Genomic DNA, 17,025 nt, shown 5'->3' with positions numbered 1-17,025 from the left:
CAAACTACTGGAGGAGGGGATGAGAGCTCAAGGTGTTGCCCTGATCTTCGAGGGCTTTGAGATCGACTATGCTCATGCCAAGCTAATCCCTCTGTTGCCTTCACCAGATGGCACAAAGCCTGCTGAGCTTCAACCAGAATGCTTCCAAACCTACCCTGGATATGTGTCATCACTGCACGGCCCAGCTGCCGACCCTGAGGCCCTCAAAAAGATCCACTCCAAAATCACCCAGTGCAGGCCTCCTCATTCATGGCAAGACCCTCAATCTCACTCCACACTTGCCATCAAGAGCCAGTGGTATCGCAACCTGTTCCAGATTCAGAACACTCTTTTCCACAGCACAGTGGAATATTTCCACACTTCCTGCCAGTTCTCCTACGCTTTGACCCCTCTCACCACAGACACCATCTCCTCACCAATGGGCCTGGGATCTGACTCAGAACCAGTTTCTGTTAGCCTGCTGGGCCAGGACATCTACCTGGCTGACTCAATGCAATTTGTACTTGAATACTTCCTTCGCTTCCAGGAGAACCTGCCAGGGACGTACTACATATCTCCCAGCTTCAGAGGGGAAGATCCTGATGCCACACACTTGAACCAGTTCTACCACGTGGAGTGTGAACTGTTGGGTGACATGGACAATGCCATCTCTACAGCAGAGGGATACTTGGCTCATCTCACCAAGTCCATGTTGAAGAAACACTCTGATATTATCCTCAACACTGCCGGGACCATTACACATGTCAAAGCCATGCTGAATAAGCTGGATGGAAAAACCCCACTCCCAAGAATCCCTCTAGACCAGGCCATTCCCATGATGCCCTCTGCTGACTGCTTAGAGTGGGTCCAAGATGGACAGCCGCAGTTTGGCAGAAAGCTAACACGCAAAGGAGAGCGGGTCTTGATAGAGAAATATGGTGGTGCTGTTTGGCTGACTGAGATGGACCATCTCGGAGTTCCCTTCTACCAGGCGTATGTGGAGGGCACTGGGCGGTGCAAAGCCAAAGCTGCTGACCTCCTCCTGGGGCTGGGTGAGACTGTGGGTCTCGGTGAACGTCATTCCACCCCTGAGATGGTACAGGAGGCCCTCAGGCATCATGCAGTGCCAGAGCAGTCCTACAAATGGTACATCGACATGAGGCAAGTGAAACCACTCCTCACCAGTGGATGGGGCATGGGGACGGAACGCTACTTGTGTTGGCTGCTTCAGCATGATGACATCAGAGATATACATATCATTCCTAGGATGAAAGGAATGAAATACATGCCCTGATCAAAAGCTCTCCAGATCTTCAGGCCATAGGATGTGATTTGATAGAAGTTAAGATTGGGAAGTTCAGAGCAGAACAACCTTGAGATGTTATCACAAAAAAATGCCACAAAGATGAAAAGACTAAAATCAGTTTTACAAGAAAATATTAAAAGATGAATGTGGGTTTTTTTTCTAATCTGTGCTCAAATATAATCTTTTTTCTGTGTGATTCCAGGGGGTGATGTACACTTGCTGTTTTTGTTCAAATACTGTACCAATCACAGACATATTGTCTTAGCTGTCTGAGAAAATATTTGGTATCCTTTGATAAACATGCAAATCCTGCTATACTTACATCATGATTAGTGTGTGCATTTATAAAAGTGACTTTTTATGTGTAAGCAGTTTGTTGAATATTGATCCCTATTAATTGGTGTATGTTTGTTTTCTTTGGTGTTTGTTGTACTGACATGAAGTCATCAATAAAATCAAACAATCAATCAAAGTTTTGTCATTGCATATGGAGCCTATGTTAACATGCTGTGTCTAGAAAACTTAAAATAGTTGAGTACAAATTTGTGTTCTTGACTACAATCTTAAGTTTCTCTTCAGCTTTATAGATTGTTCAGAGGAGTAGACAGCACACTCACAGAACTGAACCCACGCATCGACTGTGTGAAATGTCATCCATTGTTTTGTGGCCTCTCATTTTGAAGCTGCCAGCTTGGATTGTCTTGGATTTTTTGAGCCACATGTGTCCATGGACAAGAGGTTGGAGATAACCCTAACGCTAGCTGCTGGCTTGGTTAGCACAATGCATTTACAGCTATGATTAACTGTGATTATTCTAATTCAAAGTTTCACTCACAAAAACCAGGCTTAATCCATTACAATAAAATGTACTTACTGGCAAAATTGAACATCCAACTCCTTAGAGGGTCTTTTAGTACAACCAAATGCTGACAAAGACTGTTTCAGACAACCAAAATGTTACAATTAACTTTCATGAACTGAAAACACGCTGAATTTGTGACAGCTACAGTTATGCCTACACTCTGTGAATCTGGGATTATGCGGTGGTTATGTTACCTAACCAGTGTTGTCACTGGGGGTCACAACTTTAATTATATTTAAATTTAAGCCTTAATAACATTTTAGTGGGTTAGTTTTATAAAAAAAATCATCCCCCATACAGTTGTTATGAATTTTGTAGGTACATATCGACACCAAAAACATTTTTTGTACCAGGCTGTAAACACATTTATTTTTGCTGTAAACTTGGGCATTTTAACACAGGGACCTATGGGGACTGACTGGTTTCAGGAGTCAGCCTCAAGTGGCCATTTGAGGAACTGCAGTTTTTGGCACGTTGGCTTAATTTTTTTATTGTGCCACTTGCTCTAACGCTGTAATTGTTTTAAATTCATTCATTACTGTAACCACTTATCCTGTTTGGGGTCACAGGGGGGCTGGAGCCTATCTCAGCTGACATTGGACGAGAGGCAAGGTACATCCTGGACAGGTCGCCAGACTATCACAGGGCTGACACATAGAGACAGACAACCATTCACACTCACATTCACACCTACGGACAATTTAGAGTCACCAATTAACCTGCATGTCTTTGGACTGTGGGAGGAAGCTGGAGCACCTGGAGGAAACCCACGCTGACACAGGGAGAACATGCAAACTCTGCACAGAGGGATTCGGACCTCTCACCCTGGGTTCAAACTCTTAACTCGCCCTCTTGCTGTGAAGCGACAATGCTAACCACTGGACCACCGTGCCACTATGTAATTGTTTTAATGCCACAGGGATATTAGTGTACCTAAATCAAAATTTGGTCTCTGTGATAATACTGATTCACATGTTGAGAAAGGAGATGCAACATGCTTGTCATATACTATATCATGCTGGACAGCTAAGATAACATGTAACTTCATGAATACCAACACTGCCTTCCCAAGGTAACCATAACAGTTAAACTCAATGTGTTGATAATGTTATGAAAATATACATTTCTGGTACAATTCGTGTGTGTCTGTTGTCACAACAGAACCTACCTGTGTTTGTCTGCACCACACTCCACCTTCCCTCTCTTCCATTTTCATTCCTCTTCTCTACTGGGAAGGTGCACACTCACTGCTTCTGCATGTATTGAATGTTGTTTCAATGTCTTGAATATCAACATTAAAAAAATACATGTTCAAGTGTGTACATGATAACTTTATGTGTGCTCACCTTATTTCTGATCCAGACATTCAGGAGGTCCTTACGAGGAGCCAGATTATCCATAGAGGTCTCTCCATCTGCAAAACAAATGGAATCAGTGATTAAAATGGTAAAAACATTGAGTAAAGCAGTTTCATGTTGGAAATCAGTGTTTCTCTGACGCTGTTCAGCATGTCAGAGACGGGCCTTTAGCCTAGCACCTGCTAATGTGAGGTCGCCTTTTTGTTCTGATAACTTTAAGATCCAGAAGTTCAGGAGGTTTTTACCAGGTGCGGAATTATCTCCAAAACAAAGAGGACTAGTGATTCAATCTGATAAAACACAGAATACACAGTTTCAGGTTAAAAAAAAAGTTTTTTGGATACTGGTCATTGTGGAGGGGCTTTTAACTACAGTGGCCTTCGCAAAAACACTGTTTCTGGTTTGTTTTGTCTGTTCTGGGCCACTGTAGAAACATGGACATGCAACCAACACATTCTCACTCCGACTTCGTCACATATAAACATTTGGTCATGGACTTTCCGTGTCAAGATATGAAAGGGTGAAAGTTGTTGGACCAATCCATCACCCCTCCCATCCGCCCCACTTGGACTTTCGCCGCCTAAACTTTCGTTCTTGTCCCGCTGTGTTTCCCCCTGACGCTGCCCAGCACTGTTAAACTATAACGGCGACCAGCTGCATATTATGCTGATGTTAAAGGATGGCTTTTTTCGTCTGTGTTTGACACCGCAAGTCACTGGCCAAGCGTCGGATCTGGGTTGATGCAACATAGTGATCCCTATAAATGAGGGCCTGTTCCATCTGTAGATATAAACGGCTCTTTCTAAGGTAACAGAAACACAATGATTCTTATTTTCAGGGATTATACACTAAAAAAAACATACTTATTATATTCCCCTTAATGCTACTCAGAGACTGCGAGGAGCTGTACACCACCGGAATAATGCATATGACGAACACATACTCGTGTGCCCTCATACACAGGATATCGGTGAGAAACACGCACGTGACACTCACAATACAATTTTAGCCATGTTGCACGCATGTCTTGCAGCACTGGAGCACCAGCAGCTGAATGATGGGACTCTGTTGTTAATTTATTACCTCTGAATGACTATAATACTATGGGTTTATCTTATATATATGAACTTTTTGTATTTGTTTGGACCCAGGTGTTTTGTTAGTAGGCTACCAATAAAATAACTAACAGCACTGTCTCTGTCTCTATGTTATTATTTCTCCACAATCCTGACCAGCTGGTGGAGGTATTGCACTGATGTTGTCACCCAGTTGAGGAGAGGTTAAATGAGGAGAGCTGCACTTCACTTGCACTTCACTCTGCTGCAAACATGGGGCTGCAGACTCAGGCTCTTGTCTCTACAAAATGGCTCGCAAACATGGTCAATCGCAACCTTGTCGGACCGCGTCTGCGGATCCTGGACACGTCCTGGTACCTGCCGATGATGAAACGAGACGGCAAGAAGGAGTTCGCGCAGTCTCACATCCCGGGAGCGTCTTTTTTCGACATCGACGAGTGCTCGGACAGGACCTCCAAGTTTGATCATATGCTCCCCACCGAGCAGTTCTTCGCAGACTACGTGGGGAACTTGGGCATCGGAAATGACAGCCATGTGGTTGTTTACGACGCCAGTGATTTTGGGGCGTTTTCCTGCACCAGGGTTTGGTGGATGTTCCGGTTGTTCGGCCACCCTCAGGTGTCGGTGCTGAACGGGGGTTTCAGGACCTGGGTCAGGGAAGGACACCCAGCCACAGGCGCGTACACCAAGCCTGCAGCGGCGCGCTTCACCGCCACCATGACCCGCTCCTGGGTGAAGTCATTTGAGGACGTTACAGAGAACATTTCAACTCAGCAGTACCAGGTGGTGGATGTGAGGCCCAGGGAAAGGTTCCTGGGGAGAGAGCCTGAACCAAGAGAGGGTAAATCTGGGTTTATCTTTACACTCCAATATTTAAAACTCCTCAAATCATTAGTTTTAAGAGTTTCTGTGGGTCTTAAGTTTTATTATGCAACCATTTTGAGTTCATAGATCGAAAGTTAAGAGTCTTCCTTAAGCACAAGTAATATATTGCATTGTGGATAAATCATTACAAAATATTTTATGGTAAACACAACACAGCTATACTGTACACCAAAGCAAAGAGAAAGTGCTCCCAACCACTCATAAAAAATATGTTAAAGGGCAACTTTTGTATTTTTCCACCCTGACCCTGTTATCGCATCTTTCTGTGTCTAAGTGACTTATATGAACAGTACTTTTTGGAAGTTAATCCATAGAGAGCGCTGCAGCCAGCATTGGTGAAACAGGCTGCAATGTAAGCACATGGGGCAATTGTGCACCATCAAATTCCATCCACTGAAAGTGCTTGTTTTTGCCACTGACAGGGTCAGATCAACACATTTTTACTCCAACCTCATCACATATCGAGCGCCAGAGGGAAATGTTCATGACTGAGCTCTTAAAGGACAACGTGGAAGGAAACATGAACGCCCCTCTGTGAGCTTTAGATATTCAAAATATACAACGCCAAAGCGGCTTTTTGTTTGCAGCCACAAGCAGATTATTAGGGACTGTTCTTTACTTATCAGAGAAGGGGGTGGCTGGAGTGTGACTTCCTTTTTGATTTTTTTTTAAATTTATTTATTTATTTTAAAGCTACAAAATGTTTTTCCTGAGCCTCCCCTAGTGACCAGGGGAAAATGCATGACCACCATAAATAGGCCCTACGCTTTTTTTTTTTTTTTATCATTCACACCACATGTAGATATTAGACCCATTGCAAATCCAACACATTCTCACTCTGACCTCATCACATATCAAGGTTTGGTCATGGACTTTCCACGTCCAGATACGACATGCAAGGTACCCTGGGTGCGTTTGCTGTTGACATCCTGGGACGCCGTGTCAAGTTCTGCCTGTTACATGCATTGTCTTCTTTCAAAATACACTTCTGTTTCAATATCAGTTTTATTTATAAAGCTCAATATCAAAAATCACAATTTGCCTCAGAGGGCTTTACAGCATTCGACATCCCTCTGTCCTTGGAGGAAAAATTCCCCCCTCAAAAAAACCCTTTTAACAGGGAAAGAATAATGGTAGAAACCGCAGCAAGAGCAACTGAGGAGGGATCCCTCTTCTAGGACAGACAGACGTCCTGTTTTCACAGGACGTATAAAGCTTCACATACAGTCTCTTTCAAAATAAAACACACTACGTCAGTACAACAACTCGAATTGACCCACACAGGGTTTATAGCCTGCAACTTCGTACCAGTCATTTAGAACTGAAGAAGCTTCTTGGATGAGAGGCGAAACGTCTTCAAGAAACACAAGCAAGTCCAGTTGCCTACGATATCGCACTTACGATTACCATGACCTGTTTGACTGAGAATCTTCACTGACAACAACTTGAATTGACGTTTTTTTCCTCCAACAACTAACGCACGTGGTTAGGTTTAGGAGAAAAGAACAGGGTTTGACTTTATAATCTTACAACAAACACCGCTCTCCTGAGTGAAAGTCGGTGTTTGCTTTTAAAACTCTTGTTTCCATCAGTCACTTAAGGTGCGGACACACCAAACCGACATCAAAGAACTAGCGACAACAAAAGCCAACTGTTGCGTCGTCTGCATCGCCTCACGTCGCCTCACGTCGCCCTGTGTCAGTTGCATTTGAACACACTACACAGACTACATCCGACGGCCAAGTGGCACGTACGTTCTGCGCCTGAGTGAGAGAGAGCCGAGTGAGAGAGTGGTGCATCCTGTCAGCCGAGGGGTTTCCTATCTGTGCAGCCAAGCACCGCAGCACCTCCACTGGCTATTACATTCAGATGGTCCCGGTGTTTCCTCCGCAGGCTCCACTTCACTCAGCTTAACCTGAATAACAAACCAGGGCTCGGTGCTCCGGTTGGATCCAAATGGAGAGCCGGAGCTAGCTGGGAAGCTCCGGTCATGCTCCCAGCTAGCTCCGGTTTGTTATTCAGGTTAAAGTGGGAAGAAGCAGCGGGTCTGTGGGCAGCTGAGTGAAGTGGAGCCTGAGGAGGAAGCACCGGTTAGCCCCGGTTTCACTACAGGCAGATTCACTCGCTACAGGGGCGAGGGAATAAAACCTAAACAGCCAATCAGAGTGATCTCTTTCACCGACTAGCTCTGCCGCCGATTCAACATGCTCAATCGTCCGAAAAGCCGCATACGCGGAAGGGCCGACGGTGCGGGACACACAGCAAAAACTAGGCCGACAGACGTTGACCGACGGCCCGACTTTGACCGACGGCCGACCGTCGGCTTGGTGTGTCAGAGCCTTTAGACACAAAAACAAGGCAAATAGGGTCCAGGTTGAAAAAGGTACCCTTTGAGACCCTTTTTTCCATTGTCACTCTTGGCCGCGTCAATTCTTGTTTCCATTGTCAGTTTAAACGCGCTGTGCCATGCCGAAGATGGTCCTTGTCAGGAGTAGGTCCAAAAGCCGTGCCGCCCGCCCTCAGGTGGGTAGCGGTGATGCCTGTACTCCCCTCTGTCTGCAGGAGACCAGAGAGACAGCCGTTTTTAAAAGTCTCTGTATGTTCAGCTCTCAGTATGTCTGTAGCTTCTAACTGAATCTCTGTGGTTTGGAGTTTAGTTTCTCTCCTGCGTCCTGTTTGTACTTTACATATCTGCTTTATTTTACTGTTTTATGTTTGAGTTAATACATGGCTGTCTTCAGACAGTGCAGACAGTATATGAAGCGAGAGTTTAACAGTCAGAAACGTGCTTCAACAGGACTGTTTGGGTGTGGTTGGATCAGATTTGATTGACAGTGGTCTGCCTCTAACAGCAGAAGCAATCATCCACACAGAGGTTCAGTTGTTGCTGGATCATGATTGGTGCACGGAAACATGTGTTATCATGTTTTTCCAGCCAAACCCCGCCCACTTCAAACCCACAAGACGAGCACAGACAAAAACACAAATATCCCACAGCAGTCTGACATGAAATAACCAGAACTGTTGTAACTTCAGCATAAAATCTTGATCTGAGGGCCTTTTATACATTTGTGTGTGTATATTGTGCTACACGTGCGTGCAAAGACCTAAACTAATATGTCATCATCCCACAGGTGTCCAGCCGGGTCACATCCCTGGCTCCAAATGCATGCCTTTCCTGGAGTTTCTCGATGACGATGGCATGATGCTCTCCACAGAGAAGCTGAAGAAATTCTTTAAGGAGTCACAGGTGGACCTGAATAAGCCACTCTGCGGATCCTGTGGCTCCGGGGTGACCGCCTGTCACATGGTGCTGGCTGCCCATCTGTGCGGCGCTCCAGGGGCGTCTGTGTACGATGGATCCTGGTATGAGTGGTTCACCAAGGCTCCGCCAGAGCATGTCGCCTCCGAGGTCAAAAGCAAGCTTTAAAGAGGACGAAAGCGTGACAAAGTTTTATTTTCACATCTGATTAAAAATTTACTTTGTTAATGATTGATTCATCATACTTTAACTTTTTCATAAATACTTTAACTTCAGAAATGAGTACAAATAACCTCAAATTTCTGTGAACAGAAATGTCTGCAGGAGCAGAAGTGTAGGTCTGAGCCTTAAAGGGACCCCAAAATCGATAATATATATTCTTCCTCTTACTCTACACACAGCGAAACAATCTAGACTGCTTAGTAGCACTACAGCTAAGAGGATTTTTCTTTTTTTATTATGGAGTGAACTGGCCCTTTAAACAAAAATGTGACTTTTATAGGATTGAATGTCAAGATTTTCATGATGTTTGAAACACGTTAACAGGAATAACTGCTGTTGCTGTCAGACTCCCATTTCAGACCTTATTTACTGACCACATTCAGTAATATAAAGTATACACAATCTGTCAGATCTCATGAAGATGGTGCTAAAAGTTTCCAATTTCTGTGTGTGTTTCTCTCTGACCTGAGCCTTTCTCTCAGTTATCTGAATATAGCCGCCGGTTTATGAGAATAATTGTACATTTTTAAGCACTTATCCAGCTCATTTGTTTTGCCAAGCTTTGCTCTACTCTTGCACTTTGCCTTTTGTGGGCTATTGGCACCACCTGCTGGTGCTTTATAGGAAGTGCTCTTTGATAAGATGTGCCTTGGAGGACTTTGTGAGTCCAGTTTGTGTGATGTAGCTTCTATAAACGACCCTAGATAAAGCACCTTAGTGTTTGTTTTAATGAGATTTTATATTTTAATCAAATAAATATATTTTTAAAGCTCATAATGGCTTCTTATTGAAATCAAGTGTAAGAATGTGTTGTTGTTGTTTTTTAATTTAAGGGACAGTTTGATATTTATGAGAGGGGAGGGGGTGGTGCAAAACGAGGGAGGCATGTCAAGTATTTTTTTAAAGCACTGGGGAGGGACTTTTTATTTTGGCTTAGGTGAGGTAAATGCAGTTTGATATGGTTATATTTTGTTTCTGTTTTGTTTTTCATTTGTTTGTGTCATACCATCTGAACCCATCTGAAAGGCATGTTTATTTTCTTTAAAAATCACCACATTCCTCATGGCCAGAAACTAAAAACAGAAACTATCATCAGATTTTCTAGTTTTCAATAGTCATTGAACACATCATGCATATTGTTTCTGCGATAATCCAATCCTGTCTCACTCTGAAGTTGTTGAAATCCAGCACTTGGGCAGAGACTCCCAGTGTCAGACACAGATAAAAAAGCCATCCTTGAATGTTGGCATGATACATGGCCTGTCACTGTTATAACGGCGGCTGGTGGCGTCAGGGGGAAACGCAGCGGGACAAGAATGAAAGTTAAGACGGCAAAAGTCAGAGAAGGGTGGATGGGTCCAACAGACACTGACTTTCACCCAAGAGAAAAGTGTTCATGTCCCGTAAGATTCTAAAGTCAAACCCTGTTTTTTTCCTCAACTCAACCCTATGCATTTGTTGTTGAGGGAAAAAAAACATTGCAGTGCGTTTATTTTGAAAGAGACTGTTTGCAAACAGTGAATTTCCTATGAAAAAGGAAGTGTATTTTGAAAGAAGACAATGCATTTAACAGGCAGAACTTGACACGGCGTCCCAGAACATCAACAACCAACCGCCCAGGGTACCTTTCACAGCGTATCTTGACTCGGATAGTCTGTGACCAAACTATTGCTGCTTCCAAAAATAGCCGCTCACAGACGCCATAACGGGAGATATGTTGAACTCACTGTCTTTGGTTTAGTTGGACTCACTGTTTGATGAGCCACGTGACTCGGTTGGTTTTAGAGTTGACTGATTTGCAGAATGTGTGGAGAGTTGCAATGACGCCAACTGACTGTTTACCATCGCATTAAAGAATGAAAACAAAAATCCCCAAATAAACAGGCCTTTACAAAAACAGAGTTCAAATCAATGGGTATTAAACGACGTCATCAAACAATAAGAGCTCAAATTAACCATAAACACGGCGGTTAAAGACTGTTACCCCGTGGCTTCTTCCATGCTCCACACTCACTTCAGCACACCTGCACTTAATTTAAGGTTCCCTAGGTGCCAGGTCAGGTGGTGCATTAGAGTGACTCAAAAATAATAGAAAACTAGGACTTGTTAGAAATGGCTCTAACACAAACTTTGATATGTGACGAGGTCTCAGTGAGAATGTGTTGGATAATGTCACTCCCATGCCATTTGCAGTGGGTCCAATATCTTCATTTGGTGTGAATAATAATAATAATAAATGCATAGGGCCTATTTATGGTGGTGATGTATTTTCCCCTAGTCACTAGGGGAGGCTCAAGGACAACTATTTTGTAGCTTTATAAACGAAGTCACACGTCAGCCACCCCCTTCTCTGATAAATTAAGAACAGTCCCTAACTTCTGGTTGTGGCTGCAAACAAACAGCTGCTTTGCCTTTGTGTGTTGTGAATATCTAAAGCCCATAGAGGGGCGTTCATGCTTCCTTCCACGTCGTCCTTTAAGAGCACAGTCATGAACATTTCCCTCTAGCGCTCGCAGCTTGTATTATTATCCAACAGCCCCGTCATGGCGGCACAGACTCGAGCTCTGGTGTCAGCTCAGTGGCTGGCAGATGCCATCAAAAACAACCTGGTCGGTCCCAAGCTTCGTATCCTCGACTCTTCATGGTACCTTCCCAAAACGAAGCGGGACCCGAGGGCTGAATTTACGCAGAAGCACATCCCGGGCTCCTCTTTCTTTGACATCGACGACTGCTGTGACAAGAGCTCAGATCTGGACCACATGCTGCCAACTTCCAGCCACTTCTCCCAGTATGTAGGAGACCTGGGCATCGGCAACGACACGCATGTAGTCGTGTATGACACCAGCGACTTTGGGTCGTTCGGCGCGCCCCGGGTGTGGTGGATGTTCCGGCTGTTTGGGCACAGCTCGGTGTCGGTGCTGGACGGAGGTATGAAGAACTGGCTGGCTGGAGGTTATCCGGTGACAGCTGAATACTCCAAACCGGAGTTTGCAGAGTTTAAAGCGACCCTGAATCAGCCGTGGGTGAAGAGCTATGGAGACATACTGGAGAACATCAGAACCAAGCAGGTCCAGGTGGTGGATGCCAGGTCTGCAGGGAGGTTCAGGGGTGTTGAGCCGGAGCCCAGAGATGGTAATTACACTTTTTAAACTACAAGCCTGTTTTCCAGTGAACAGAGGTCACAATATGCATGTCTAATATTTCTATAATATAGACTTCTTAGAGGGAACGTGTGGTAAGTGCACAGTTAAGGAAGTTGCATGAAAGTTGCAGTCTGTTGCATGACAATAATACATTGCAATTCTGCTATTAGCAATGACAGGTTACAAATTAAGGTTGGTACTGCCACATGATGGTTTCATGGGTACCCTTAAACTTCATTTAAAAGCCTCGTCCTAATTAAATGCCCAGTCCCTTTTACTAGCCTGGTGTGGCTATGGATTTTGCCTGTGTTGATTAGACGCCTGGGGTCGTATTCACAAACATTCTGAGAAAACTCTCAAAGAGCTCCTAACTTTGACTAAAATTAAAATGTGAATGGCCAGTGTTTGGTTTGTCCTACCTGGGCTACTGTAAAAACATGGCGGTGCAACATAGTGGACTACATGAATGAGGACAGGCTCACTATGTAGATATAAACGGCTCATTCTAAGGGACAACAAATCTTATTTTCAGGTGATTATACACACAAAAACAAACATGTCTGCCAGTATACCCCCCGAAATCCTTCACCCTGGACCTTTAAGTTATGTCATTATTATTCCACATTTTCACATGTTTCTCACTCCTCTGTTCCACCCTCGCAGACACGCTGCCAGGACATTTCCCCGGTGCAATCAGCATGCCGTTCACGTCTTTCATGGACGCCTCTGGAAAGGAACTGGGAACTGAGGGCCTGTCTAACCTGTTCAAAGAGGCCGGGGTTGATCTGAAGCAGCCGCTCTGGGCCACCTGCGGGTCCGGTGTCACAGCATGTCACATTGCTCTGGCTGCTCACCTGCTCGGGCACCCTGGGGTGTGCGTTTATGATGGCTCCTGGTCTGAATGGTTTAAAAGAGCGTCTGCAGAGCATATTCTCTCAGAGGGAGAGGGGAAGAAAATGTGAATGAAAAGAGGAGCGGCAGTGGAGCACTACAAGCAGGGACGTGATGTGACTTTTACAAGGGAGAGCAGCGTGTTTGCTGCCAACAAGAGTGATGAATCAAGACTATAAAACTAGCCTTATAGTGTACTTTGTAGTGATACTGAGGAGATGCTGCTTAAGGCTGCGCACAGTGAGCTGCTTATGAAACTTAAAGAATAGTTGCACCTTTCAGCAGCTGTCAGAAGCCTTTAATGCAAATCTACCTATGCAAATTATCTGACTTCACTTTATAGGACAGTTACATGTTTTAGGAAGGCTTACAATATCCTGAAGTAACGTGATGGTGTTGTTTGTTACTGTTATGTCTCAGTATGATATAAATGACGCAGTTAAGTAGGAATTAGGACAGAGGATGTTTTGTTCTTGAAGAGGGTGCACTTTCACAATAGGAGGAGGTCATGTGAATACTTGATGAATTCTTTTACAAGTGTTAAAATAAACATTTAAGCTCCTTGTTTTGTTCAGCTACGAATGGGTGCAGTGTCCTTTTTTTCTTTAAACTATGTCTAGCTCATGACATGGAGGAAAAACTCCCTTATTCAGTAACCAGGAAAGTAAATATTTAGCTTTGTTAGGGGGCCGTGGAAGGCAAAAGGGCAAAATATTGTACATGGAAGAAATACTTCCTCACAGTCCATGGGATTACAGGAAACAATGTTCTTTTTCATCCACACTTACGCTGAGTTTTACCCAAGTCAAAATATTTGCTATTATTTTCCCACTTCATTTTTAATATTTGCAAAGTTGCAAAAATGCATCTCGGTGTGAACCCTGGAAATTAAAAAAATAAATAAAAAGAGGCAGATAATAGGCCCACAAAAAGACTGCAGCTTTTGCTGAGACACGATACAGCACAAAAAAAAAATTGGGATGCTGACGCAGAGGAAATCAAAACCAGTTCAATCCAGTTCCTGTGCTTGATTCGAGGTGTCTGGCAATATGCCCGATTTTCAGAAAAGAAAAAAAAAAAAAAAAGTTTATGTCCTTAAGCTTTTATCACACCATGCTAGTACTACATGCAACTGCACAATGTATAGTATTTAACTCATAAAGGACCAGAAATGTTGATCATGTAATCAAAATAATAAGTTATAAACTGCTGAGCTTCGCAGGAGTCCCATTTTTAGGGGGGTTTAGGAGATTGCAGTGAAAGCTGTGCAGTTATTCCAAAATGCATCATTGTCTTTTGTTACAGGCAATTTGGCATTGTCATCTTTTATCTGTTGAACATAGCGAGTAATGAGTTAAATTAACCATTGTTTGTGATGTCAGCTGTTGCTATGTTCCTCTGGGGTGAAAGAAAAAAGAGAAGAACAAAAGAGCACTACCACTGGGCAGAAGAAAACGAACAACTCTTTTGAACAATTCTTCTCACAGCGGACTTTGCATCGAATCTGCAGAGGTGCGTATTGCTTTAGTTAAATCAAACCTCTCTCTCTGTGACTGACAGCAGCTTCATCAGTGTCTATTTGGCTTCTGATGCTCACCCACCGATGCACTATCCAGTTTAAAATATACTTAGATAGTATAAAATGTTAGTAAGCACAATGTAAGCTCGGCACACAAATTGGTAAAGTTTAAATCATCCTTCCGGATACATTCACAAAAGGAAACTTAGCAATACAGAAGTACTGAATGGTGGACATACCACTGATCTTAGCCTGCAAATATAACATGTGCAGGCAAAGTAATTGACCATGGTAATAGTGCAGTATAACAATGTTTTTTTCCTCATTGCATTTAATTTTTTTGGAGCCTACACTATTCATAACTACAGGTTAAACTAATGTAGCTTAATTAAAAGCTTTTAAATTATAGTAACTTTAAACCTGTTACTAAAAAGACAACAAGTCTTTCAATGCAATTAACTTGACTTCAAAATGTTATGAAGATAGAATGCAGTCCTATTTACTTAAATAAAATTGAAAAGAATACTTCACCCGTAAAATTACTTATTCATTATTCACCCTGTGTCACCTTGAATTCGTGAAGTATTTCACAAACACTCAGGTACTGAGCATACGACCAGATACACAACACTTGGGTTATACTGTACGTGTTACGTCACATGGAAGTTTGAGGTAGTTTTGCTGTTGTTAAACATGGTTCCGGTTTACTTCAGTTTAGGGATACATGATATTGTATCTTTTGCCAATATCCGATATGTCGATATATAACAACTCATATGGCCGATAACCGATACTGATATCAATATATCCACTTTTTTTCCCCACCTAATTTTAGAGATCATCAAGTCTTTTCTGTAGTGGAATTAATATCATATTATGCATGTATTATGCTTATGGTAATGGCCCACCAGCAAATGGAGACATGAAAGACAATACTTTTCACTCATTGTGCAAATTTAAAAAACAAAGCCTGTTGGCCGATTCTAACAGTTCGTTTAAAGCCATTATCTGATACCGATGACGTGCCGGTATTATCGTGCATCCCTACGTCAATTCATGAAGAATGTTTGCCTTTTTTGGGGATTCCCTCGTAGAGGCAGGTGAGAAAAACAAAGTTTTCTAGCAACATGAACTGAATAAGTGTTGTACAAAAGGTCATTTTGTGGGTGAAGTATTCCTTTAATAATGGTGCACAAGTGTAATATGTTCTACCCAGACATGATAAATGGCATCTCCTACAAGACAGCTTGATGTAAAAATAATTATTTATTAATCAATTAAAACATAAATACATAATTATAGCTGCTGCGCAGCGATGGGTCGGGTCCGGGCATTTTTAGGCAATTCTGAGCAACAAGCAGATGAATTAGAAGACATTTAGGAATTTAGCAACACAATCTGCCTTTTGCATCAGCTGAGGCTTGAACTCACAACCGCTGAGACTAAGAATCAATTTCTATCTCACTGAGCTAATTAGTCAGTGACAATTCATGTGTAGCTTAAATTGACTAAGCCAGATGTGCAGGTTTAGCAGCCGTCCATGCATAGAAAAGCAGATTTCAAACCACTGTAAAAAATTCAGTTATCGAAACAAAAATCTGAAAATACACATATTGCATCTAGACAGCATGGAGATGTTGGTAATTTGTTTGTAACAATGATTGATTTGCTCCATAAGTGAAAAACTGATGTTTAAAATTGCCATTTTTACATTGACTCCAATTGTTCACATTAGAGCAAAATTCAAAATGCTGTCAAAAATTCAGTTTTTGAGATAAAATTCTGAAATTTGCCACACATCATCTACCATGACTCTAGAATTTTGTCATTTTTTTCATGAACATTGAAGATTTATTTAGCAAGAATTTGCATGTATATGTTTACAGTACCGTTTACAGTCAAACATTTTGATGCACTGTAGGCTCAATTTTTGATAAATCAAAAATCTGAGAAACGTAGTTTTTGTAGGACAGTCTGAAGATGCTCTGTAGCAAGTTTGGTGTCAATTGAGCAAAAATTGTGGGAGGAGATAGGTTTAAGAAGTTTTACAGTTTTTGAAAAAAACAGAGTGATGAACTTCATAATTTTTAATAGGTTTAAATGTACAAAAGTTTCTTCAGTATTGGGGCTACAGTTTGATGAAAGTTGTGAAGTTGTAGCACGTATGGTTCAAAGTTTTGAACTTTAGACGCTTGCTGTAGCGCCACCATCAGGACTATTGGCTTGAGTTTACAGCTGAGGATATCTGGCATGAGACGGGACCTTTGTGCAAAGTTTGGTGAGTTTTCACCGATGGGAAGTATGATTTCCTCAGAAGAAGAAAGAAGAAGAATACCTAGGATTACAATAGTGTAAAATGGGAAATGAAAGGTGATTCGTTTAGGCTGCGTGACTCAAATTTATTGAATCATCCAAACGCCTGAATTACCCAGTATGAATGCCACAACAAACATGGCGGACATCTTGTGACGTCTCTCTCTGAGGAGTCCCGTCAACTGCCTGAAGGTCCTCACGAAATAAAC

At 42.7% G+C, this 17,025-nt stretch overlaps 3 protein-coding genes across 3 annotated transcripts; all 3 read left to right on the top strand.

Moving 5' to 3' along the window:
• The first annotated feature begins 19 nt into the window (after positions 1-19).
• LOC126405501 (asparagine--tRNA ligase-like) lies at positions 20-1,722 on the top strand. Its single transcript, XM_050069260.1, has one exon. It carries the CDS (start codon positions 20-22, stop codon positions 1,271-1,273), a length of 1,254 nt encoding a protein of 417 aa, XP_049925217.1. The 3' UTR covers positions 1,274-1,722.
• Positions 1,723-4,785: 3,063 nt separating this feature from the next.
• LOC126405495 (thiosulfate sulfurtransferase-like) lies at positions 4,786-9,702 on the top strand. Its single transcript, XM_050069253.1, has 2 exons — positions 4,786-5,422; positions 8,601-9,702. Exons 1-2 carry the CDS (start codon positions 4,834-4,836, stop codon positions 8,894-8,896), a joined length of 885 nt encoding a protein of 294 aa, XP_049925210.1. The 5' UTR covers positions 4,786-4,833; the 3' UTR covers positions 8,897-9,702.
• Positions 9,703-11,343: 1,641 nt separating this feature from the next.
• On the top strand, positions 11,344-13,562 carry LOC126405494 (3-mercaptopyruvate sulfurtransferase-like). Its single transcript, XM_050069252.1, has 2 exons — positions 11,344-12,082; positions 12,757-13,562. The coding sequence occupies exons 1-2, from the start codon at positions 11,494-11,496 to the stop codon at positions 13,053-13,055; spliced, it is 888 nt and encodes a 295-aa protein (XP_049925209.1). The 5' UTR covers positions 11,344-11,493; the 3' UTR covers positions 13,056-13,562.
• Positions 13,563-17,025: the final 3,463 nt, after the last annotated feature.

The sequence above is a fragment of the Epinephelus moara genome, chromosome 18, assembly GCF_006386435.1.
Source record: "Epinephelus moara isolate mb chromosome 18, YSFRI_EMoa_1.0, whole genome shotgun sequence".
NCBI classification, from domain to species: domain Eukaryota; kingdom Metazoa; phylum Chordata; class Actinopteri; order Perciformes; family Serranidae; genus Epinephelus; species Epinephelus moara.
Note: the sequence above shows the minus strand (reverse complement) of the source record. Positions and strands in the feature narration are given on the sequence as shown.

Bases quoted from the DNA above. Each gene is read 5' to 3' on its own strand.
- LOC126405495 (XM_050069253.1), top strand. From the start codon at position 4,834: ATGGGGCTGCAGACTCAGGCTCTTGTCTCTACAAAATGGCTCGCAAAC. The intron at 5,423-8,600 runs GTAAATCTGGGT...ATCATCCCACAG, and splicing joins AGAGCCTGAACCAAGAGAGG to GTGTCCAGCCGGGTCACATC.
- LOC126405494 (XM_050069252.1), top strand. From the start codon at position 11,494: ATGGCGGCACAGACTCGAGCTCTGGTGTCAGCTCAGTGGCTGGCAGAT. The intron at 12,083-12,756 runs GTAATTACACTT...CCACCCTCGCAG, and splicing joins TGAGCCGGAGCCCAGAGATG to ACACGCTGCCAGGACATTTC.
- LOC126405501 (XM_050069260.1), top strand. From the start codon at position 20: ATGAGAGCTCAAGGTGTTGCCCTGATCTTCGAGGGCTTTGAGATCGAC.